Source organism: Terrapene carolina, unplaced genomic scaffold, assembly GCF_002925995.2.
Source record: "Terrapene carolina triunguis isolate 2854851 unplaced genomic scaffold, T_m_triunguis-2.0 Scaffold93, whole genome shotgun sequence".
NCBI classification, from domain to species: domain Eukaryota; kingdom Metazoa; phylum Chordata; order Testudines; family Emydidae; genus Terrapene; species Terrapene triunguis.
The window spans coordinates 7,876,412-7,903,293 of record NW_020664444.1 but is presented as its reverse complement, the minus strand read 5'-3'; the positions used below and the strand labels follow the sequence as shown (position 1 = coordinate 7,903,293).

The following is a 26,882-nucleotide window of genomic DNA, read 5'->3' as shown; positions in this document are numbered from 1 at the left end:
CCCTAGGCAACCGCCTAGTTTGCCTTAATGGTAGCACCGGCCCTGCTGGTGGAGGGTTGGTTGCAGTAGCAATAGTAGTAGTAGGAGGTGGTGGTGGTACTCGAGGAATGGAATGTGTTTAGGAAAGGAGAGCTTGGTGCCTGCCTGTAAGTAGCTTGGAAGCACCAGAGCATTCCCTGAAGCCACTGGAGTAGTAGCAGATAACCAGGAGGAGAAGCAGTCCAGGAAGAGTAGAGTGCACCCTAGCAAGGAACCTGAGGCACTGATGCACCCAGCTAGGTTCCAGACTGAAATAAGACATTCTGTCTAGGTGCTTTAGTTGTGGGTGGAGCTGTGGTGGTGGGCAAAGCTTTGGAAAGTAAAACCACCTATTTTTTCCAATCTGGCCCCTGACAATGATTTGATGCAACAAAAACCAATTTTTTTGTTCATTTGGAAAAAAAAAAAAAACCTGTAATACACACTTTTTACAAATGCTTAAAAGAAGTATTAAAAAGTAACCCTAAAATACTGCGCTGTTGATGTGCATACATAAATTCAGCTAATGCTAATTAATGAGTTGTGTGCTTGAAGGGAATAGACTTTTTTAACTGCAAAGAATGTGAAATCATTGCAGTTAAAATAGCATTAATATCTAGTTTTTGATTATGTATATAAAAGTAGTCTGACCTCATTGGGAACTGTAATGGAGACATTTATATCACAATGCCTTTGATGTATACATTGGCAGCTGAAGAAATGTGTAGCAAGAGAACTCACATGGTTTAACAGTGTAGGCTATAAATATTCGTTCCAATGGAAATAGCTTATTTTATTTCCATAGGGTTAGGGTAGGCAGATAAATTAATGTGTAAAAAGAGTCATAGCAAGTAAGTTGAAAACCACTAGCTCATTTTGAACCTTAAATTATTTGCCAATTAAAACTTTTTATGGAAGATAAAGTCCATTATTTTTAATAGTAATATTATAACTTCCTGTCCTTCCATTCTGTTGTAATGAAGCGTGTATGTTTGAGCTGTTTCCTTGGTACTTGAGATAATTTACCCCCAATCTATTATAATCTTGTTAATGATATAAAGTATTGGAGTATATACAACAGACTTTGTACTGTGCACATAGGGGTGTTGAAGGAGGACTTGTCTTTAAGAGCTCTTAATAAAGCATTGGAACGATTATGGAATTCTTCCAGCCTGGTGGTTCTGTTGTCCATAGTTTTTTATTCCATAGATTTCCTTCTCACTCTGCTCTGAATGAGTGGTGTCTCCTCAGTACGGATGTCTCCTGCAGGATTCCCTACTGGCTTTGGTACTTTGGCACCCAGCTGTGTAGAATCAGATCGTTGACAAATATATAACTGCAAACAAACTCTCTATGCACTACATGACTATTGGCTCTAAAGATAGTTTGAATATATAGTAAAAGCTGTGCTCTAGAAACTGGCATTTCTGATATCTCCCAATACAAATCTTCAATAGGGTTGCCAGGTGTCCGGTTTTCCACCAGAACACCCAGTCGAAAAGGGACTTTGGCGGCTCCAGTCAGCACTGCTGACCGGGCCATTAAAAGTCCAGTTGGTTTGGGATCAGCAGGTTTCCTACCTGGCTCCACATGGCTCCCTGGAAGCGGCAACATGTCCCTGCTGCTCCTACGCGGAGGAATGGCTATGGGGGCTCTATGCGCTAACCTGGCCTTCCTCGAGCTCTGGCTTCACAGCTCCCGTTGGCCTGGAATCATGGCCAATGGGAGCTGTGGGGGCTGCACCCGTGGGCGGAGGCAGCATGCAGAGCCGCCTGGCTGCACCTCCACCTAGGAGCAGCAGGGACATGTTGCCACTTGAAAGGAGCCGCCCGAGGTGAGTCACCCGGATCCGGCACCCCCGACCCCCCTCCCGCACCCCAATCTCCTGCTCTGATCCCCTTTCTGCATCCAAACTCCCTCCCAGAGCCCACGCCCTGCACCCCTCCTGTGCCCCAGCCCTGAGCCACCTCCCGCACCCAAACTCCCTCCCTCCATTGGTAAGTATAACTCCTAGTTAACTGGAATTTTTGACTGTCACCCCCCATTTCCCCAACATGCCGGATAACAAAGCTTTTCCTGTTGTTAGTGTTTATAGGGTGCTTAATAGATCTGAAGGGTTCAGTAGCCTTATTGTGCCCTGAATAATTGTACAACTTTACCTGATTTTGGCTTCAGAACCAATACTGTAGGATTAGAAGTAAATCATCTAACTGAAAGAGAATGGCTAATAGCATACATTGTTCAAAATTGTTTATTGTTGAAGAAAATGAAGAATAGGTAACACTGGTAAAGTACAACCCTAGTGTAAGCAGATATTGTACAATTCATACCACTACTTCTTCAGTTTAATTATGACCTTCTAACATTTCTTACTATTTTGTTCCAGGGTATCACCTCAGGTTAGACTCTCGGCCCCTTTAGTGATATTCTCATAAAGGCGTTATTATTAATTTGTTTTCTGATAGTGCCTAAATGCCCCAAATCAGGATCAGGACTCCGTTGTACTAGGCAAGTACACAATGTGACAGAAAGTCCCTGCCCCAAATTGTTTACAATGTTAACAGAAAAGATAGACAAGCGCGGGGAAAAGATGTAGCATATAAGCAGAGTGATGGCTGGTAAACACCATGTTAATTCCTTTTTTATAAGTTTCCCTTTTTAAAAGTATATATAGTGGGTTATAGTGTGAGCAGGGGGACAGGATGAATTAATAAAGCATAGGAGTGAAAAAAAGGAAGACTAATATGGAGAGGGTAGGGAGGGGGAAGGTCAGAGAGGAATATGGCGAGCATAAAGAGTGAAGTTGCAGCAGAGACACACTGAGGAAAGGGTTGAGGTGGTTTGAAGAAAATGTCTCGCAATCAGCAAGCAAGAAAACATGTCTAGAATCAAAAAAGGGGGGAGGAGGGGGAAAGAGGAGGATGGAGAGTTGGTCAGGAAGTTCCAAAAGTTCTGGTAATAGTGCTGCTTCGAGTTCTAGGTGAGCTAATGGAGTCTCTTGGCTTCAAGGGGCTGACTCCACCTCCAGTTCGTCTCCCAAATTGGACTGGCTGGGGCTGGGCAGGGAACTAACTATATGAACCCTAGTGCACTGGGTGTGGGGGGACCCCAGAAGGGGATCCCCACTTTGTCTGGGGGTAGTGAGAAGCACAACCCCAGTTGCATTTTGTTTTTAAAATCTGCTGTAGAATCAGTCAAAACTATTCCTATTAATCCTCTTAATTTGATAATGGTTTCCATTGTAGAAAAATAATTTAAATTTTGTCACCTTAAGCTGGGAATAAAGGAAATTCAAAATCAGAAAAATGAAGGAAACAGCATCTTGGGGGAAACAGTGGTGTTCTTCTCAGTTGTCCTAAGGATGCAAGTCATGCTTTGTTGCTGTTCATAGCTAGCAAATTCATCATTTGGCAGCACCCATTTGAATTTTGTCACTTCCCTAAGTACACTATGGTTTGATCTGTTTTGAATGACTGAGAATCAACAGCTTGCTATGATTCATATTATTAAATTTATTTCTATCTCATCCAGTGTATTAATAAAATGTCTTTTGCCTGATCACCTGACACTTTCTTTTATTACAGCTCTTTCAGTTATTTAGTGGACTGCCACTATTTGACCTGAAAGAAAGAGGACTTTTGCAACATTGGTCATAATTAGTTTGTCCAAATTAAAATTGAAAGAAAAAGCTAATGTCGGCAGTGAATAACTTTGCAAAAGATCATTGGCCTGAACAAAAAGTACTTGAAATTTTTAATATATTTGAATGTTTAGTGCCTGATCTGTTTGAATTTTCATTCAGGTTTTAAATCTACACTTTGAAGTTATTTAATGAATTTAAACAAAAACACCTGCGTTTTCTGTTTTAGAAATAGAAAAAGTAAATTCTCCCCAGCATATCAACTCTTCAGATTGTGGTATAAGACTAACTCTGCATGCCTAGTAATCAGTTGCTTTAATTAAGGCTTTTGGTTACTTGTATCTTGCATTGTAATTACGTATTGCAGAATACAAGGCAAACTTGAGCCAGCTAACACTTTACCATTGGTGTCTTCTTCCTCTGCCTTTAACAGTTAGATAACTGAAAAATCCCCCAACAGGTTTTCCAGTTTCTAATTGCACAGACATTTTTGTAGAGGAAAGAAGTACATGGAAGATAGGCTTCCACATTTGGCATTCTTTCTTCTAGATTTGAACTCTCACTTTCTTTCTCTCTCTTTTTTTTTTTTTTCTTTTTCCCCTTTCTGTTTTGCAGCCATAGACCTTTTGTATGGGGGTATATACTGCTTTATGTGTCAAGATTACATATACGACAAAGACATGGAACAAATTGCCAAAGAGGAACAACGGAAGGCTTGGAAATTACAAGGTTTGGTTTTCCTGCCTGAATTTCTTATTTGTTTTTAATCATACCTGTCCCTCCCATTTGTCAATGGCAAAAACCAGTAAGGGGAAGAGAGAGATCTTTAGGGACAGTAGTGCAGATTGTGGGAGAGAGATTTATAGATATTGCTATCCAGGAGCTAGACTGTTAGTTTAATATGTGCACCACACTAAATTATAACAAAATTTTATTTTTTTTAATTGCAACATAATATAAAATCCTCTATCATGATCATGGACAACTTACCTAATTGTCATCAGAGTGAGATCTATATCAGGTAGAAAATGTAACAATCTACCTCTTAGACTATCTTAGGTATCTCAGGCAAGAAATCTGTTCCCCTCACATGAAATGCCACCTTTGTCTGTGATTTTTTTATAGAATGTGCCAGCTTACATACACACACTCATCTTCTGATTGTACACACACAGTATATGTGTAAAGATATTTACACACAAATATATGTACACACATTTGTTTTGTTATTCAGTTTGCTTTCCCTAATTTTTTCTTTTTTAGCCTTCACCCCAACAGTGGTTTCTCACTACCAGTGTACAATGACAGGTAAGAGGCGTGGGCTGGCGACGCACTTCACTAACAAGCGTCCCTTTGCTGATTATCCTGCCATGTTAGACATGAATCATGGTTAAGAATGCCAGTTTCATAATGCAGATTGTTTTCCTCTTCTTTTGGTTATGTTCCAGGGATCCAGTAATAATAATGTATTTAATTTCCCATATCCTTCCCTTGATTGAGCTACTCCAAAGCAAATGTTTTCCTTTTTTTGGAGGGGAGAGGACGTAGAGATTCTCTTAACCAATCTGAGTAGTGTTTAAAGGATCTCTTGTGGAAGCTTAACATCTTCCATTTTCAATGGTTCCTAGAAATGTTTTTTCTTAAAGTGGGGAAGTCTGTTTTTGAAGGCAGACCGTTTATACCCAATTATACACTGCTCTTAATGAATCTATGGCATCCCTTTCCAGTGTGATAGACCTAGCCAGGGGCTGAAATGCAAATAAACCATTCCCACCCTCACTTTAAGACATTTTTTAAGAGTAGCAGCTGTAGGTATATTAAGCAGACCTTAACTGGAACATTCTTGGAGTATCATGAAACAACAGCTGCATATTGATTTATCCAAAAAAACCCACCAGATTCTCCTTTTTGCCCCTTACTAGAGTATTTTGAAGCAGTTCAGTCAGGAAGGGAAGGTAGTAGAGGATCTTAGAACAAGAAAATCATGGCATGAAATGCTTTCCTGCAGAGTATTTTGTTGCAATTATCTGGGAAAGTATTTTTAAACCTTGCATTTGGTCTGTGCTCCTCTATCTTTAATAACTCCTCAAATCTGTTTAAAATTTGCTATCTTGAGCCCAAGAGTTAATCAACTACAAGAGCAAAACAGTTGCTCAGGACATAATAGGCATTTTATGGACTTTTCCTCTCCTTCATTTTAATGAGTAAATTCAAAGAGCATTTTCTTAATTTCGCTGTCCCCAGGAACAGTATCTCTGTACTTTCTGAACCAAGACACACCAGTCTGCCTTCCAGCAGATGTTAGCGTTTTTAGAACAGTCCAGAAAGAGTTATGTACCACGTTTTCAGACGCAGGAGTCCAAAACAGGAATAAATTGTTAAGATATAAAATGTAGCTACTTCTGTTCCTGAATTTAAATTACAGGAATATGCAGTATAGATATTTTCTTTAAAGCTGTGGCATAGGACTCTCCATTTAAAATGTTCAATTTTGTAACTTTCCTTTGTGATGCAATTCACTTATCAGACATTTGTTGAGGAATGCTGAAAACACATGCATACTGGAGGGACAGTAGAGAATTGTCTTCTCCCCATCCACAAGAACCTGCACTGTACAGTGGTTCATGTCATTTAAAAGACAGCAGAGTTATAAATAATCTCCAAATAGAATGCTAGAGTTAACAATACTGCTCAGAAACTGTTTGAATGTCTCCATCCTCCACTGCACACTTCAAATTATGAGATGGGCTTAAAATTGCAGAAGTTTAAGAATAGTAAATTCAGGTTTGCCTTCTGGTTTTTGTGTCTTTAGAGTTCACATTTTCAATCTTTTCTCCACAATCATGAGAGCTAGAAACTTTTTAAAAGAAGGCTGAGATTCTAATGTAATAACATGACTCCAGGAAAAGAGAAAAACGCCAAATATCACAAGACTTGTGATTAAAATTTTTAGAGTTGGAAACACTGGAATAATATCAGAACAAGTTTGAAGACAGGACGTTCTGGGTAGCCAGACACACAAGTCCAGCCATAGTTCAAGATTAAATCCTCAATTCTTAGATGCAACTATGAGCAACAAAACAGTGTTAATGTTGTAATTCTCCCATATTTCTCAAGTATTGAATGTTTGCATATTTAATGGTGAGGAGAAGAAAATGTATTTGGGTATTCTGTGTGTCTCACCTCCTAACTAATGTTCAAAATCTGGATTTACTTCAGAATACCAAAGTCATTAATCTGTATTAAAGAGTGCTTGCAAAATAAGGTGGGTTTTTTTTTAATTTAAAAAACTAGAACCCAATAAAGCTTCTGAAAACTCTAAATACCTAGATATATGGCCATTCATTAAAATACCTAAATAAACTTTAAAACGATTCCTGAATGGAGAGCTCAAGATCTCATATGCCAAGATGCAATTCTAAATAGCTGTTTTACCTGTGCCAGTGGGAGCCGCGGCAGGTAAATCGGCCCGGCCCGCCAGTGGCTTTCCCTACGCCAGTGGCGTCCCAAGTTTGGGAAACACTGCCCTTAACCATAAGTGGTAATTTGTACATGCCTTGAGATTTTCAGTCTATTTAAGATTGTTCATGTTGCAGATGTTAGTGCACTCTTGTGTATTTTCATGCCCCTGCCCCGCCATTCCTGGAAAAAATGCGAACCACTGCCAAAGAGTGGAATCAATCTTTCCACATGTTTTGGGGGCACACCTCAATTTTCTCCTTACATTTTATAAAAAGAATAAATGTAAAGGGAACAGGAAATCTTTGAATCTGCTTCCTTCAGCTCCCTATCTCTGCTTTAAACTCTAATGCGGAACAAAACTTGTGACCTTTCTGATGAGAGGTTTCCTGTAAGAGAGATGTCACACCTGTTTTGCTCTTGATGTTTGTCCTGGCATTTAACTTTTGTGTGTGTGGTTTGTTTTTTTTAATTACTATTTAAACAAGACTTGATTGCTTCACCCAGAATCCTGCAAAGCTGTCAGATCTCTTTTATTTACCTTGACTACTTTAAAATTACTTGAGGACTCAGATTCGCTATTAAGCACTTGGATCCCAAACCTACAAACACTCACGCAACATGCTTAACTTTATACGTATAAATAGTTCCATTGACTTGTGTGGGACTATTCACATGCATAAAGTTAAGCCACTTTTGTGTGCAGGATTGGGGCTTTAGTGTTAATATTTTCACTCTTATGCAATAAACCAATATTTTACATATTGGATGTGTTTGTTTATTTTTTGAACAGTCCCATTAAACAATTAACCAAAGTCCTGTACAGTACCTATTGACAAACTATACTAAATTGGCTTGGTCATTTTTAAATTGTAGCATAACTGAATTTTAGAGTTACCAGGCTTGCAACTGGCCAGTCCAATAGCTGATAGTACTAAAACGTTGGAAATAATATAAAATTCTGACAGTTTGCTTGCAAAACCGTTTGTTATAAATTAATACAGAAATATTGTTAATCTGAAAAGATTTGCTGAAGCTGTCTATTGAAAAGCTTGTTGCAAGCCAATGTTCTGTCATATGTGGACTGTCCATATGTGTGTCTCTGTAATGCTGCTTCATTCAGCATTTGCCTGTGCATACTGTATAGTGTATTCAAAGCATTGCAGCTGTTTAATCTCCTCAATCTGTTACATGGTAATTAGTTTCCCTTTTTATTTTCCTTGTATTTTCCATTAATGCTGAACCTTGGGGAAAGGGAAGGGGTGTTTGTTAGTTCTTGTGCTCTTTCATTAAAAATTGTTGAGTCAAATATAGTAAAGAGATCTATGAATCTACGTAGATTTGAAGTTTGTTGTCCTCATGAATCCAAGAATGAGACCTCAGTCATATGCAGGAACCTTGAGGGTCAAGAGTAACTATGACTCAGACATTTTGGATGGGTAACTTCTGACAGGCAGAGCTATTTCTGAAAATGAAGATCAAAGAGCTATTAAAAATGAAACATGTACCATGCAGAATGTGTAAGCCTCCAGCTACATTTTCTACTCTCCTTCTTTTCATGTGTATGATTTATAATTTATTTTCTCTAGCACAGTACTGTTTCATCGATATGCATTCTGCACAGAATAAGATGAACTCTAATTGACTTTAATCCTCAATTTTAGAATAGATTGCCTGTCCTTTTTTTTTTTTTAATGCCAAAATGCTTTTGTGACTTACTATAACTGGCCTTGCATAGCAATTTCTCTCTTTGCTGCATAGAATGCTGCAGCAGCCTTTAGCTGGTCAGCTCTTGGGTCTTTTATTGTTGCTGTAGTTTTCATATTTCAGATGATACTGTAGACACCTCTGTGCCCACATCTAATCTGTTCTGCTGATTACTGGCTCTCCTGACCCCCCCCCCCCCCCCCCCCAGTCCCCCAAACAAAATAAACGTTTTTGAAACATAGCATTGGGGGCTTTCATTTTAAGAAAATAATTAATATGACAAATTTCAACTATGGCTCTAGAGAAAATAAGGTTTTTCTCTGGGTAGTGGGGAGTTAAATTAAAAAAAACCACTACGTCTGACTATATTTCTGGGGAACGTTAGAGTATTCGACCTTCATTCTACTAGAGTCTCTATTTGCTTTTACCCGATACTATAATGGCATAGTGAGAGTTATAGCAGCATACCCCCTAATATGTGATGAGGGAATACACTATTAAGTATCTTCCAAATCCTCTAAAACCTGCTTTGCATCTATTAAGAGTAAGGCTGTAGCTGTCCGGTACGTTGGATCTATTTTGCCTTATTTACCATATTTGTCATTTCATTGAAGAGATGTGGGGACAATTGTCTACGTTGCCCTATATCTCAGCCAATCTGTGCTTAGCCCCAAGACATGCGGTTGTGCTGGCAATATGACCCCTTTGAGCCCAAAGAAAATCATGGACACTTGAAACAATAAATAACACTGGATTGGCCTTCATGCTGGGGTTCTTTTTAATTGGAGGTTTTTTCATCCATTTGGTGGAAAGACTGTTACTTGGAAACAGATAGATAGGAATTCTATACAAGTAACTGCTTTTGTGTGCTTTTAGCCCATGTTTATGGGAACATATTGTCAAGGTCAATTGCTGCCTTTCTGAACAGTAATAAAAAGCAAGCTGGCTATTGTAGTTTTTTGTATACTGAATCCAACTTAATGGACAGTGCATCACAACCTTTTCTTGAAAGTTTCCTTTCAGCTGTTCTAGCTAACAGCACCCTGAAACTTTCTTTTCATCTGCTCAGGCATTGGAGAGAAGTATTCAACATGGGAGCCAACCAAACGAGAGTTAGAATTGCTACGACACAACCCCAAGCGGAGAAAAATAACCACAAATTGCACCATAGGTAAGTCAAGGAAACAGTTTCTCAGATGATTTCTCCGCCAATTGCTCTTTCAAAGCCCCGTGATGTTTTTCTTGCCTTTCAAGGTTTAAATGCATGTTCTCAGGTTGTGTCTTACAATTGATTTTCTTTTTAAATGTGTCATGTCATCTTAATGAACGTTGTTTACTGACTTCCATCCTCTCTTCTCTATAGAAGGGTGTGTGCTGTGTCATTTCAGATACTGAAGATAGTAATTTCCATAGGAGACCTTCAAAGTTAGGAGACTCTTAAACCCTGTGTATACTAGGAAATTCTATGGGGGAAAAATCCCCACTGACAGTACCACCAGTTCAGTTGAAGTTTTAATTGACGTGGTAAAAACACTGGGAGCTGCGAGAACTAATCTACATGAGAGCTCCCATTAGTGCTACCACCAAGGCAGTTGCACCAATGGAAATTCTCTTGTTCAGACATAGCCCAAATTACATCTTCCTTTCACTTGAGAGCTTTGGTCTTTTACCAAATGGGAGCTTCAGTCTTTTTACCAGATGGGAGCTTTGACTTCTTTCCTTCTACTTTAGAGGATCCAGAGGAGAGGAACAAAAATGATAAAAAGTTTAGAAAATCTGACTATGAAGGAAGGTTAAAAAAAATGGATATGTTTAGTCTTGAGAAAAGAAGATTGAAGGCAGACCTAATAGGTCTTTAATATAATCGTCTATAGTGTTATAAAAAGGACCGTAAACAATTTTTCTCCATGTCCACTGAAGGTAAGACCAGAAGTAATTGTCTTAGTCTGCAGCAGGAGAGGTTTATGTTAATATTATAAAGTTTTTCCTAACTTTAAGGAATAGGTTACCAAGGGAGGTTGTGGAATCCCTATCATTGGAGGTTTTTAAGAACTGGCTAGACAAACACCTGTCAGGAATGGTCTAGGTATACTTGGTCCTACTTCAGCACAAGGGGATGGCCTAGATGATCTCTTGAGGTCCCTTCTGGCCTTACATTTCTATGATTCTATGTTGAAAACTCCAGAAATGAGTCTGAAGGACCCCATTTTGAACCCAAATCACATCGTCTGTTCTCCAGCTTATTTTTTAGATTTCAGTTCCTAGTTTCACAGATTCCAAGGCGAGAATGGACCATTCTGTACAAATCAAATTTTATAGCACACAAAGTTAGTTGGCTCACTTTGGAGCCAAGAACTATCTGATATGCAGGCATAATGAGAGATGGTTGGGAAACAGCTGGGGAAGAGAGGAGAAAATATGCAGAAGTTCTCACAAAATGTAGATTCTGTTTTTCCTCAAAACTGCCTGACCAGCTCTAATGATGACTAATCTGGTCAGTAATAATCCTGTGGCTGTGTTTTCTTTATAGTTTAATGCATGCTAACATTCAGTTATGAAGATTTCTGAGATTAGGATGATAACCATAGGCCCAGATTTTTACAGGTATTTAGGCATTGCTCTGTTCAGCATTGCAATGCCTAAGTCTCATTTTCAAAAGTGACTTAGGAGTTTAAGTTCCATTGTCTATCAATATAACTTAGACTCTTAAGTGCCTAAGTCACTTTTGGAAATGAGACTGAGTCAATTAGGTGTTGTAGCGCTCAGCGGCGCAATGACTAAGATTCCTTTAAAAATCTGTGCTATAGTCACTGGAAGCAGGAAGCAGTTTGTGAAGTCCTTAAATTTTGCCTCATTTTTCAAAACTACTGTAAGCATTATGTTGTAATAAAGTGTATCATCTAATGTTCACACCTTTTCACCCTCCAAAATTCTTTGGGAGTAATGATGAATAAAATAGTTTTATATACATGTTTCTAGCACAGTAGTGCATAAACAATGCAATACATGTATATAGTACCTGAAACTCTGGATTGAGAAGCAATAATGTGACTTCAAGAAAGGAAGTCAAGATCTGGAGATAGAAGAGTAATGTCAAAGAAAGGACATCTATTTTTGCAACAGCAGAGCAGAAAAAAGGGTTGAAACACACCTGGGCCTTGGACACTTCAAGCAGCCTAGGAAAGTGCTCTAAACTGAGCTGGTTTGTTCTCTCTATTGCTTGTTCATTTTGGGACGTGATTTTTTTATGAAACTGTAATACATTGTATAAGAACTATATTACCAGTTATTTGGCTAAATGAATTCTACAGGACAAATGAAAGTGGATTTGATAAAATGTTAAGGTGCATCTGACCTTTCTGAACAATGAAACATATTTGGATGTTGTTTCTCTTTCCATTTTGATGGAATGAGATGCTGATTCTTAAAAGACTTTTAATTTTTCAGTCTGTTAAAAGGGATGGTTCTGACTGCATGAAATCTTATACACACAGCATGGGGGGGAAAGTACTCATGAAACACAGGGGATAAGGGCAATGACTGATGTCTTTACTTCTGCAGGCATGCTTTTAATAATTTCTCCTACTGAGCCCTGGAGCTGTCTGTATGCCAAGATTTAAAAAGAGAAAAATATCAAAGCACCCAAGAGACTTAATGCAGTTTTGGGCTACAGTTAAAAGCAAAAGACTTGCTTTCTTTCACAAAAATACATTGGGGGTTTAACTGAAAAAAAATTGTCATTGTCCTTAAGCTTTTTCTCTCTATCCCCAGCCTATTGCTAAATATATACCTGTGTGCAGACTGAAATGCTGCAGTTACCTGGACATTCCCATTTCTCTTTTCTGATGCTCATTTCTTCAGTCATCAGGTCTTTATTGATCCATAATAGACATCTGTTTCATCTTCTGAGGTAGATAAATGAGGCAGAGAACATGCATAGATGTCTGATTGTATTGGCTCTGATAATGAAACTTACGCTGATAATCAGCTGTAAACGTCGCAAGCCTATTGATTGATTCTGTTTACATGGAGAATCCAGTTTAGACTAACCAAATGTCTTTTACCTTTTTGTAAAGCGGATTTTAAAAGAAAAAAGGCAGATACTTGCTTTCTCCCCCTCTCCCTTCCTCCTGGTGTATGCCCAGCTGGATTATGGGAATTGCATTTTGGATTTTTTTAAATTCTCAGGTATGACATGTTGAAATGGTTATTGAGCCTCTTGTTGTCAGATGCCACCGATGTGGTGCTCTGCTCTGTTCAATGTTGATAACAGTCGGCTGCGTGCATGTGTTCCCTCTGTGTGCTGCCCGGGCTCTGCAGATCACTGGCGCAACAGACCCCGAGAAAACCCCCAATGACCACAGACTCCGATAAGGTACGAAGGCATCCGGCCAGCTTTATTGTCAAACGAAGCACAGTAATAGTTTCCAGCAGACTCTACAGGACATACTACGAATATGTGCCCCTGACAATGGACACAGCTCAGTCAGTGGCGGGACACTCCACTGTCCCCTAGGCCAGACAAAGACACCGCCCCAGGGATGTATTCTTATACACAGGTACAAACAAGTTACACATCAATCCTGACCTATTGAGGTGCAACCCTTCTACGTAGCAAGGTACAGCCCCTCTACGCAGTAAGGTGCCGCCTCTCACCTTGTACATGTTGGTTCGAACAAAACAACTCTCTCCATCATATTACCCTTTTGCCCATCTTTAGGATGGATCAGCCTGTTCCTTTTTATCTCTGTGGATTGTGCAAGTATCCAAGCGTTCTGGTACCTTTTTAGGTATGTGTATTTTTGCAACATCCCCCCTTTCCTTGCCAGCTTCTGTGAGCAGGGCCTGCCTCTGGCTCACAGTTTAACTTTGCTTTATGTTAGCAAAGTCTTGACCATTACCTTAGTTCAGGCCTTAGGCCTCATACTGGGCCTCTGATACAAGGGTTTATGTTTCAGTGCCTCATCTTACTGCACCTCTGATACTGGTTCTGTATAGCTTTAACTGAGGTATACTTGTACTGTAACTAATGAGGATGGCATGGTATTCCTGGAATCCAAGACAATACAGACTTGGAATAGCTTGGAAAAATATGTACATTTGTGGGTTATCCATGGGAGAATTTTGAAAAGAGGGCTTGCCATAGGGTTTCCCCCATAGTGAGAACTCCACTAACATGGATTGTAATGTACTGGAGCTGGTTCAGAGGTCTAAAATAACCATATTTGTGGCTTCCCATTAGGTTTTACACCATTAGTCTTCAAAACAACATCACTCCAGAGTCATGTGGATTTTTAACTCCCTGCAAAGTCTGCTTTGCACTGCAAGTTATTTTCCTATTCTTGTCTTGTATTGCTGAGAAATGACCTTTTGTGGCCTCTTTAGTAGCCAACTGGCTCTGTGCACTAGTTTTTCTGAATTTCTGCACAACAGCAATATTCTTAGTCTTTCACTGGCACCATAAATTAACTATGTAGAATGAACTGCCATAAAATGAGTTTTTTATTACTGAGAACTAATAATTCACCAGTGGAAATGCTCCCTTTTATTTCAGTCAAAATAAAATTATATTTCCTTGTACATAGCAACTTGAAAATTTTGACAAGTAGTGTGTAAAGAACCTCTTTTATACATCATGAAAAGACTGATCTCCGAGATTTGTTGGATCTCACCGGCACTACAGTCTCTCTGATTTTTCTTCAAACTGGATAGCTGTATCTCTCTCACCAGAGAATGCTTCCTAACAATGAATATACACACGGTAAATATTTTGCTGAATCACTTTTGTGCCATTGTGCAGATTCCACTACAAATTAAAATAGTTCTAGTAGTGGTGCAGGCTAGAGAATCCTAAGCTTTTATTGGTTCTTGCTTTCTGGATGTTCACCAAAGAATCATCCTCACGGTTGCATTTGCCTGTCTGTGAAGTGACTTTGGGACAAATTGCTTAAGTGCCAACAGTGAGCTCAGGTGCTGATGCAAATAATGACACATGGTCCCCGCCCTAAGGATCTAATCTAGATTAGACAGGCAGTACAGTAGACCTAGAATACATAGGGTGAGTCTGCAAACTTGAAATGCTGATAGTCATTATTTAGTCTTTGCAGAATTAAATAACATCTTGGTTTTGGATTCAAGATTTACTGGTTTGATAAACTTCTGACATGCTAATTACACCAGAAGATCCTTAAGGACAATTTGTGTATGATAAAATTTCGATAATGCCACTATTGGAATTTTTTTTTCCAGACATACAAGGGAAAACTCAATTTTTTAAGTCTGTCTCGTGTTGCTCTATGAAGACACTGCACTCAGCTAGCCCATCATACTATTACAATCAGATATACAAGAGAGGTTTTTATTATGGGGGTGGTCTGGGTGGGAGGGAGATGTAGCATCTTTTGGGGGCCATTTTCATCGCTCATCTTGTTCTCATATCATTAGTACCCACAAAAGATTAGTACTCCTACTGAGGTATTAGCTAGCCTGTCTCTAATTAGCATATGAAATGACTTTGTGGCTGAAGACTCTGCTACATTACCAGTAGAAAGAATTAGACTCTAAAAGCACATGGATAATTAGCTAGCTAGAGCCACCTGGGATTCCCATTTTCAGTGTTGCAAAAGGGCAGAGGGGGGAGCCTTTAGAGCAGAATGAGCAAATCCTTTTCAGAAAGAATGATGGGGAGTGGGGGAGGTGACACAAACAATAGCTACATCGCAGTGGCAGGTGGTTTTTGCAGCTGTGTGACACCGAGCAGTATGACGTGAGAAAGAGAGGCATGAGTGGAATAAATATTGCAGTAGTGCTTCAGTGTAAAGGTGGCAAAGGGAGATGAACAGTGGCCTGGAAATTATTTCTGGTTCTCTAGACAAGCTACCAGAAACATTGCTTTATCTTTCAGTGTTACATAAACTATGCATGAGCAGCCGTGCACAAGGGCCTAACTAGAGAAGACTTGAAGATGTTGTGGACTACATTAATACTTTAAAGTATTTTGTGAATGTGCTATCTTTTTGGTGTACTTGCTTTTTGGTCTAAGACTTCTTAAACTAGCGCAGATGGAAAAGGGGAGTGGAAACACTCTGACACAGCACAGAACTTTTAACACTGGTTTAAATTTTAATTGTGAGTTGGACACATTAGTGAGTACATATTTGAAATGTGACCGCCCATGAAATGCATTTAAAATGGATTTCAGTTCTCTGCTTTGTCAGATTAAATAACATTTTGAATCAGTCAAAATGGGGTGCATAATGTCCTCTTAAGTGCTACCCAAATAAATGCCTCTTGCATAAATACTATCAAGGCATCTTATCTTGTAACTACACCCACCATCTATCTGGAAAACTGATAATTATTCCCTATGTTAATTAACCAATCCTAAAATATCCTGTGATACAGCATCAAATACACCGATAAATGTTTTATAAAATAAACATTCCTTTGCCCTCAGGGAAAGGTCTAAAGGCAGAAAATGAATTTTTATTTTGTTGGGGGGGGGGGGCCTGTTCACTGTCTGCAATGTTCTCTTTCCACGAATATTTATGTCCTCCCACCAACTTTGAGTATTGCAGTATGAAGTAAAAAAGCCTGTTCAAAATAAACAAAAAAATTTAAAGTTTTTTTTTTTGTTTACTCAAAAAGGCACATGTATAATGTGTAGAAAGGCTTTCTGAAAGTAAACTACAGCAGTAAACCTAGTTGAGCAGCCATCGGTGAAGGAAAAACCCAAGTAGCTGCTTTAGACGTTCAAAAAGATTTTGTTGCTTCTAGAAAAAATTTTCTTAACAGTTTGTAAAAGGAGAACTCCCACCTATGCTGTTAAACAGAATCCCTATATTTCTTTGGTCATTTGAATGCACTTCACCTTGGTTGCCAAATCTGATGACCCTCTGGAAACTATTCAGGTATCTCGTGTAATCTCACATGTTAATGGTGCGGTTTATAGATTTCTATTTACAGGTTACAGATAAATCAAAGTTATGGGAGAACTTTTCCTTCAGGATCATTATATTCATGTGGGTGAATCTGACAGTTAATTGACATTATTGTTACAGAAAAGCATACATTTTCATGTGCATTTATGTTAATCTCTGATAGATGTTAGCCCTGTTCACCTCAGAGTTCACCTTATTTTGCAGTATGCGAAGTGGGCACAGAGCAAACAAAATACCACCTAGCTCTGATGTAAATATGCACCTTGTTCAGTTTAGAATGAAAAAAAGATATGAGAAGAAATTTAATTCAGAGGTATCACCAAGATTATTTTTAGTTTCTATTTGTTGTATATAGAATGTGGGCACAAAAGTGATGTGAAAGTGCCAAAAAAACAAAAACTAGGGAATCATAATGTCTCAAAACTTGTGCATAGTATTTTTGTGCACTTGCATAAACTCAACTCTACAAGATAGCATTCTTTTCACCATGTGATTGTGATTTTTGTTGGAAAAGATTTCCAACAACCAGACAAAAGTAAAGATATGGTTTCACTGTTGAAATGAGAAATGTTTATATTCAGTGAAGAGGATTGCCGTGTCTGGTAAATGTTGAATGCTGTCTCTTCATTTGATTTATATCATGAGAAACGACAGTAGTCCAACTTTATCCCCAAGGGGTGAAGGAGGAGACTTTTATAGAATTCAGGCTTTTATTTGAACTTTGGAAACAGATTAATTCATCAGGACATCCATCATGGTAGTTTACGAGCAAATTAAACTTCAAAAGTTAGAGAAGGGTATCTTACTGCAAACTCTGTTCTCACATCTGTACCTAGTTTGTGGTGGGGCCTTTTTAATCATTCAAATAAAATATTAAGTAGGCTACTAATCTCCAGTAGGAGATCCATCTAAGCAAACAGTTTTTAAGCAAATAGAATTGTGAGCCATTTCTTCAGCTGTAGGCATACCAAGCATAGTGGGGGCGGAGATAGAGAGAGAGACACGCACCCATCTTAAACTAATAGTAATGGTAGAAAAGCATGCCGTACTGTCTGGGGAAAGGGAAACAGCCAGCCCCCGTACTATGATGAGTTCTTTACGGACTATCAGAAATATTGCATTGAATTTTCATAAAGAATGTTTGTAAATCACTGCATTACCATCTACTGTTATAAATTGAGCTGAAGAAAAAAATAATTTTAGCCTTTTTAAATTAGATGTTAATCTTTTGAGATGAACAAGCATTTTTCCCAAATGAAACGCTTGATATTTAGTTTGTTTAACTTGGTTATCTTTTCTTGACATAGCTTATTAATGCTACAGTGTTACAGGGAAATTACATCTAGCAGTTGATGACACCTTTGCATCATCACTTTTTAAGGCAAATGAGCATTTATTTGTTCCTGCATTTTAAAGTAATCCAGAATTTTGTAGCAGAAACCAGGACATGCACGTCTCTTCATATTTGATCTCACCGCTTATTAAAATGCAGAGTTTAGTACCTCATGAGCTTTTTTTGGACACACTAACATGAGCACAATGCCTTGACTTCTATAAGGGACCAGTGTTTATGCTTTCCTCTTCCGATTACAGTAACCTTTGCCAGGCTTATAGTCTGAATTTGAAGCAAGGGCGGTTTAGGTTGGACATTAGGAAAAACTTCCTAACTGTCAGGGTGGTTAAGCACTGGAATAAATTGCCTAGGGAGGTTGTGGAATCTCCATCATTAGAGATTTTTAAGAGCAGGTTAGACAAACACCTGTTAGGGATGGCCTATAATACTTAGTCTTGCCATGAGTGCAGGGGACTGGACTAGATGACTTCTCTGGGTCCCTTCCAGTCCTACGATTCTATGATTCTCTAGAATTGTGTGTGTTTCTTGAGATGGCAAAATTGGTGTACAAATAAAGAAGTAAACAGAAAAAGTGGCCTTGCACGCTATTAGAAATGCAGGTAGGGAAAGAAATAATGTTTTCCAGGTTATAGCAAATTACTTATTTGACAGTGTCCTTTTTTTTTAAAAGAACGGATTTTGTTTTGCAAACTGGGTGCTTATCTCTATTTTGTATTCTCATTCATTCCCATTTAGTAGAAATATGGATTAGTTTTCATCATGAATCACTTCCATTGCTATAATGCCCAAACTGTAAACAAGCCATAGATGTTGTTTTAACATGTCAGTTTATAAAATAAAACTCTGTGAAAGTAGAACATGAATTTTTCTAAATAACAATATTTGTATTTCACCATAAACCCATAACATGACCAATTTCTTGGTAATGGATTTCTTACTGTTCCTTGGCTCTGAAAAATAGCACCTTGCATTGGAGAACCAGTCTTTCAAGACAGTGGTGGGTTGAAGAAAAGAAATAACTACACAGCAAAAATTTGAAGCACAGGAATGTACTTGTAAGGTGGGAAGTGGATGTATTTAAAGCAAAATCTTCTATAAACTTAATTTCACAGTTCAACACTTTCCAGGGGAGGAAATGGAAGTAATAACTAGTGTGCGTGCGTGCGTGCGTGCAATTAGAAGGCTATTCTGAATTAGTTAAATAAGTGATAGAAGTTGAGGAAGATGCTTCTGTTCTTACTTCAGCGGTCTTCATTCAGCAGGTGAAGTAGTGAACATAGGGATTGTAGTTGGAATTGGCTGAGCTTGCCTTACGTTTTTCTCACCTGATTTTGGAAGATAAAGTATTCAAATCACACAACAGTCTTACCTGAAAGAATAAATGGGGATGTGACTAGATGCATAAATTCCTGCTGAATCATCCACACAGGTTTCCCCAATACCACTAGGGCTGCTTACATGTGTCTTCCTTGCCACAATTCCTATGACACAGCCAATGTGTTGTTTGTTGGGCCGTGGCTATTGTGGCAAAGGGACTCTTGAGCAGCCTTGATGATAAGTTCTCAAGAGAAGAAACAGAAGCAGGGCTGAAGATTGAAGACCAGTGAGGTTCCACAAGAGAGACTGCTTGGGAGGCAGAGAGAGAGATTGTTTTGGAGCAAGCAGGACTCCACATCCAATTGCTTACAGAGCTGAAGATAGGTCCAGACAGAACATTTGGGATTGCTGGGGTTTGGGGGTGGGGGTTGTTTTATTTATATTGGATATAAATATTTCAGTCTGACACTGAGGAATAAAGTTCGAGGATCTAAACTGTCTTTGCTTTGCTGCTGTACCTGCTGAATCAATCACACTGTTTATCCAGGAGAGTGAAAGTAAATTATTCATATTAAAGGTGACCTGCAAAAGAAAATAAATATTAGGACTTTTTGCTCTTTTGTATTATAAATAGAAGGTCTGAGTGGCAGGTGGGTGAGAGTGTATGGGTACACAAGCAAGCACGCGTGCGCACATGTTCTCTTGGATTTTACATTATAAAGCTGTGTCCTATATAGTCTGCAACATGTCTTAGGAATTTAACAAAAAATTGGTTCAGTGATCGCCCTAGTGTAGACAAGGCTCTGGTGCCCTGTGGTGTTTTTACCATTTAGTTAAACCTGCTAAAGCAAATTTAATTGACATGGTAGTAAGAATGGATCTGGCTGAAAGAGATTTTTTTACTACTCAGTGGTAGCACCAATGAGAATTCTTTTTTGTAAAATTCCGTATCATAGACAAAGCTTGAAATGACCGGACAGCTAATTAAATGATGATCTCAGAAGAGGCAAGACTGAGAGAGATGAGAAACTGAAAGAGAGAGAGAGATTTAGGAAGGGATTTAAGCCAATGCCTGACTTTAAGCGTGTGAGTAGCCCTGTTTGATGTTAATCATGTGCTAAAATTCTTGCAGAATTGGGACCTAAATCATCTAAAAAAAATTGTATGTATTTGGCTTCATTTATTAATAGTTTGAAGAAAGCCTTGATATTGAATCCCTCTTGCCTTCAGTTAAGGTGTAGGAGCGAACAGTACATATCCCTCTGACATCTACTAGGTCTAGCAAAACCCAGGGAAGAGCTAAGATCATGATCCAGTTGCTCATAGGTTTAAAATAAAAAAAGGCAGTAAATCTTTTTTTTTTCTTCTAAATATAAACCTTTTTAAAAAAGTCAGGTCTACTGTATCCAATGCAAAGAAGAGTAAGAAAAAATAATCATTTGAGAGTCTTGTGTTAGTGGCTCTAGTAAAGAACTCTATTCCGTTCTGTGTATCTCATTGTGCTTGATAAAAGAAAATACCAAGCTAATGATAAATGATTACATATTTTTTTTCTGAATCTACTTTTGCAGTCAGTAAACTGTAACGGTGAAATGCTTTTGCTCTTTACTGATCCTGTTTGGTGTATAAGGATGATCTCAAAGTATGTGTTTTTCTGTACTCCTCTTCCCCCCTCAAAAAAGTTTGTTCTCTTTTAGAAATAACAGTAGTATCAAATCTTTATTCCCCTGCTTTTGCTTGATGGACTGAAGAGCTAGTGTTATAGCTGAAAACTGAGTGGCAGCTTTTTCAGCCCTGGCTGAAGGGAGGAAGGACACCAATTCCTTCACCGAGAGCTTTTATCCCACTATTTGTTGTAGAGTTTGAGTTTTAACAAATTAAAATGTAAACCAATTGACCCCAACATCATCTTTGTTCCTAATGGATAACTAATATGACGCTTATTTTTCTTTTTAAAGGCTCCAAAGGTGATCCTGGCAACTACAGGCTGGTATGCCTAACTTTGGTACCAGGCAGATTGGTTGAAACTATAGTAAAGAACAGAATTATCAGACAAATAGATGACCATAATATGTTGGGGAAGAGTCAATATTTTCTAAAGGAAAATCGTGCCTCACCAATCTATTAGAATTATTTAAGGAGGTCAACAAACGTGGACGAGGATGATCCAAGTGTACTCGGACTTTCAGAAAGCCTTTGACAAGGGCCCTGGCCAAAGGTTTTTAAGCAAAGTAAGCAGTCATGAGCTAAAAGGGAAGATCCCTTCATGGATCAATAACTGGTTTAAAGATAGGACACAAAAGGTAAGAATAAGTGGCCCAGTTCTATTGAACATATTCATAAATGATCTGGAAAAAGTGGTAAACAGTTAGGTGGCAAAGTTTGCAGATGACACATAATTACTCAAGATAGTTAAGTCCAAAGCTAACTGCAAAGACTTACAAAGGGATCTCATAAAACTGGCTAAGAAAATGGCAGATGAAATTCAACGTTGATAAATGCAAAATAATGTACATTGGAAAACAGAATCCCAACTATAGATACAAAATGATAAGGTCTGAATTAGTTGTTACCATTCAAAAATGAGATCTTAGAGTCATTGTGGATAGTTCTCTGAAAATATCTGCTCATTGTGCAGCAGCAGTCAAAAAAGCTTAGAAACTACTAGGAAAGGGATAATAAAATAAAATGGAAAATAACATAATGCCACTGTATAAATCCATGGTATGTCCACACTTTGAATATTGCGTGCAGTTCCAATTGCCCCATCTCAAAAAAGGTGCATTAGAATTTGGAAAAGTATAGAGAACAGCAACAAGAATGTTTAGGGGTATGGAACAGCTTCCATATGAGGAGAGATTAAAAAGACTGGGACTCTTCAGCTTGCGGGGGGGAAATGACTGGTGGGGGATATGATAGAGGTCAATAAAATGAGTGGTGTGGAGAAAGTGAATAAGGAAGTGTTATAACCTATTCACAGAACACAAACCAAGAGTCATTCAATGGAATTAATAGGCAGCAAGTTTAAAACAATCACAGGGAAGTACTATACTACTTCACACAACATGCAGTCAACCTGTGGAACTCCTTGCCAAGGGATGTGCAGGCCAAAAGTAATAACTGGATTTTTAAAAGAATTGGAGAAGTTCGAGGATAGGTCTACAAATGACTTAACCATTATTAACTGCATGCTCCCTAAGCCTCTTACTTCTAGAAACTGGATCTGGATGACAGGGGCTGGATCACTTGATAAATTACTGTGTTCTGTTCGCTCCCTCTGAAACATCTGGTACTGGCCACTGTCAAAGACAGGATAATGGGCTAGAAGGACCATTGATCTGACTCAGTGTGGACATTCTTATATCAAGTAATAGCTCTGGGTTTTACATACCATGGTCTCCATTCTAGCCCTCAAAAAAGTGGGTTGGTTGGGCCAATGTTCATCTTGCCAGTCCTTTTTCTTCTTGTTTATCTCTCTTAGTAGCAAATGGGTTGGGAAAGAGGTCGCTAGGTAGTCTTGAAATGTTGTAGATCAAGAGTATTTTTAGCAGCCCCTAGAAATTAGATACATTTTAAGGTGGTATTCTTGGAATTGCTCCCTACGGGAAGAAACCTACATATTTGCTAGTGTCCATTTTCTGTAAAACTTTGCAAATTGTCTAGGAGGGCTGTTTGAGGGGGTAGTAAGCTTTGAAGCCTGAGGATAAATGTCTGAGCTTGACAACAAATTGGCATTGAAACGAATATTTGAAATGACTTGCTAAACACGTGGGTTCTGGCAGAAATATTTAGTTTGAGTCATGCTTGAAGATTTAATTTGCTGCTGCTTTGCTTTGTAGGTTTTTCACTTTGAGGCAGTTTTCTTCTGCACAGAACAGTTTGGCTTAAATCAAGACCGCAATCTTAATAGGACCTCTTTTAAAATATATGCATGTTCAGTACTCTCCTGGGAGTAGTGGTTTTTCATACAAGTTATAAAGAATTCTAGTACAGGTTATTTATGATTGAGTTTTCTTTAGTATTTGGATGTTTATATGTGTTTTAGCAGAGAGAAATGATACCAGTAAAGAGAGACAGACATCAGAAGACTTGGTTCATATTTATATAGAATATATTGCAGAGCATGAAATTTGGGATTACAAGCGGCAAGTTGAGTAAAAACCAAAAATACGTTGCTGCAAGGGCTTCTGCCTCTACTAAAACTCCTGAAGGCTGTGTGAGGTTGAACTTCATGAAATGATCTATATGTGAAATAACCAGATGAATGAAATTGAGGTTGAGTTATTCTGTTATCCTCTATTGGGAAACGGTCATGCATATTTGCATAGAAAACATTTTAATTTTATAACTTGTGGTGGTTACTAGCTCGCCCTCCCTCATCTCAAATCCCTATGTATGTTATAAAGGATATAATTTGGAAGGCAGCCTTCTCCAGCATGTACAGCAGTAGACTGGTAGTCCAGGACTCGGGCTTAACTCCAAATTTATCATCTGAGTTCCTAGCGATGTATTATTGGGGATCCGATCTATGATTATTACCTAAAGTAGAAAGCCAAGTTGGCTGATCAGTGTGGCGTTGGACAGTCTTTCCAAAGTAAAATACTGTAATAGCATTTCCCTTGGGAATGCTGAGGTTCTACTTTCTGATGACTGCTGGCCCTTGATTTCTGGAGGTTATTGGAAGCCTTTTATAGGATTCTGCTGACATATTGCAAAAGCATCATTCTTATAGTTCATGGATGCTGTCACAGCTACAGGGAAGGCTGCACTTTATAATCCTTTTAGTCTGTCTAGACAGGGGTGGCCAACCTGAGTCTGAGAAGGAGCCAGAATTTACCAATGTACATTGCCAAAGAGCCACAGTAATACGTCAGCAGCCCCCATCAGCTCCCCCACCCCACTCCCAGGGCCTCCCACCCACTGGCAGCTCCGCAGATCAGCGCCTCCCCACACCTCCCGATCAGCTATTTCGTGATGTGCAGGAGGCTCGGGGGGAGGGGGGGAGCGAGGGCACTGCAGGCTCGGGGGGGGGGGGCAGGAAGAGGTGAAGTGGGGGCAGGGCCTGTGGTAGACCCAGGGGTTGAGCAGTGAGCAATTTCCCCACCCCACCCCCCGACACATTGGAAAGTTGGCGCCTGTAGCTCCAGCCCCGGAATCGGTGCCTATTCAAGGAGCCGTATATTAACTTCTGAAGAGCCGCATGTGGCTCGGGAGCCACAGGTTGGCCACTCCTGGTCTAGAGTGCCCCCTTTTGGAGTCAGGTTTCACTACCTTCACCCCTCTCTGGGAGGCACCACACAGTCCTTCCACTCTTAGACTGAATCTCTGGGTTCCAGCCTTGCTGTTTACCAACTGCTACCCTGATGTGCCCAGCTGGGTTTGGCACCTGTAAGCCCTTTTCCTCTTGGGACCAGTGATTAGCAAGATGATTAAAGTGACTCAAAACCAGCTTCTTCAACATCAGGCATTATTTATTTACCCAAAGGTATATAGCACATGGAACAAAAAGTAAAAACAAACTAACTTTATACACAAATTTCCCCTTTTAACTTTCTTTGCCATCTTGGGTGAGTCCTTCTCAGTTGTCTCTGTCTCTGGGGTGGGGGGAAAAGACTGCTCTCTGGCAGCATGCTCTGGGTGTGCTAGAGGCCCACCTTTTATTGTCTTTCCTTTCCCCCTCCCCCACTCCAAAACAGCTTACCCTCCAAGTCCATTTTGTTCTCTGTCTGGAGCCTGGCAGAACCAGTTTATTCCTCGATGTAGGGGGTTGTCAGCCAGACTTCAGTGGGAGGTGAAGTTTCAAAGAAATACACATGTATATTGTCTTTTGGAATATGGCGATTTGGCTTATCGAAAGTCGTCATCTGCGCTTCCTGCATATCGCCAGACCGCAGCTTAAGTTTGAGTTCAAGCAGGTAGCGCTACAAACTGAGCAGGTATAATTTTCATCATAAATAATACAGCTAACTCCCTCATTTTCCACAGGTGCCAACAAAACTTCGAAGTGTGAAATGCTTGTTGATCCATTTATTTGTCTACTAGATGATTATTTAGCGGTAAAGCAGTTCAGTTGTATTTTTACAGTGATACTGTTATACTTTGTTGCACTGTCATCTGTCTGGGCATTAGTTATTAGCTTTATTGAACGATAAGGATTTACCCATTCCTCGTTATTTGTTTGAGCAATTTCCAGAGGGAGTGCAGGCAGTTTGAGTCTTGGTCACTGAACTTTTACCTAAGGAGCTTCAACTACTTTAACTGGACAGTGTTTTAGATTCTGGGCCTTTTAGGACATCTTTATTATTTTGATTGGTTTTTATTATTATTATTATTTTATTATTTTAATTGTTGGGAGTACTTTGTAAAAACAGAAAAACCAAGAGCTGCCAGCTGAGTTGTCTATGTAGAGGGTGAAGGATCATTATCAAGTGCATATATAAAGTGTTATTAACTGGACCTCGTAAGCTTTAAAATAATCGTTATTACAAATAGTGAACGTTAAGCATGCAGACGTCCCCACATCCATTGTTGTTGCCTTTGGTAGACAAAGCCTGTGTTCATCAGGTATACCAGAGTAAATAAACATCAATCTTTTCTTTAAACATACTTACACTGCTGTCTGCTCTCATCACTTTCAGACTGTTGCAAATTCCAGTAATCCCCTTAAAAACCACCTTTCCCGATACTGAATCTAGCATAAATATGTCGCTACCTCCCAATCATGGCCAGACCATGAAGAATGTCCATAATGAGAGTCAATAGTTTCCTAGATTTTTTTTTAAATGGAACAAACATTAGACCATTTAATTTTAACCTAGTTAGTTCCTAGTCATTAGATATAGAGCAGAGCTTCCCGTTAGACCAGTAGCTCTTGCGAGAACAAAATTGAGATGGAGAGTGGTCTTGGATTTTATTTACCATGACCTGCTGTTCCATTCCTTGAAATCTGCAGTTAGCATTTGTCCTCTCATGGACAGAAGGTAAACATGCCATATACTGGAACTAGGAAAATGTATAAACAGCATGTGGAATGGCTTATGTGTTGTGGATTATTGGTTGGTTGCTCTGTGCCAAATCACTGGCAATAATTTGTGCATATTAATTCATTTGGATGCATATAGTTTCTGTTGTACAGAAGCCATTGGCAGTTAGCCTACATCTTAAGTTATTAAAACGTGAAATCTGTTTTGAGTGGGGGTAGAAACTTGTATGCAGCATATGGTGTGATATTGGGGAGAAAAAAGAAGGCTGTGGATGAGAATTTTATTTTGTCAGGTTAGTGGGAGTAACTCTTGTTCTTTAAAGATACCATCTGCGCAGGATTTTCATTCTTGCCTCCAGTGTAGATCATGCAGGAACTCTCCAAGCTTTTAAGTTTGGTTATTGGAGTTTTATTTTTTACCCTCTGAGTCACCTACAGACTTGTTTAAGGGCTCTTTCCTTGCTA

The 26,882-nt window shown here is 39.1% G+C and overlaps 1 protein-coding gene across 2 annotated transcripts in view; it reads left to right on the top strand.

The window, feature by feature from the left end:
• The window catches only part of USP22 (ubiquitin specific peptidase 22), a 105,320-nt gene that overhangs the window by 29,301 nt on the left and 49,137 nt on the right, over nt 1–26,882 (top strand). The window contains exons 2-4 of one of the 2 annotated variants that reach the window (XM_024205293.2): nt 4,274–4,387; nt 4,922–4,966; nt 9,894–9,995. In XM_024205293.2, the coding sequence (XP_024061061.1) occupies nt 4,274–4,387; nt 4,922–4,966; nt 9,894–9,995 (261 nt within the window). The remainder of the gene's footprint in view (nt 1–4,273; nt 4,388–4,921; nt 4,967–9,893; nt 9,996–26,882) is intronic. The other variant, XM_024205294.2, reaches the window with a different exon arrangement.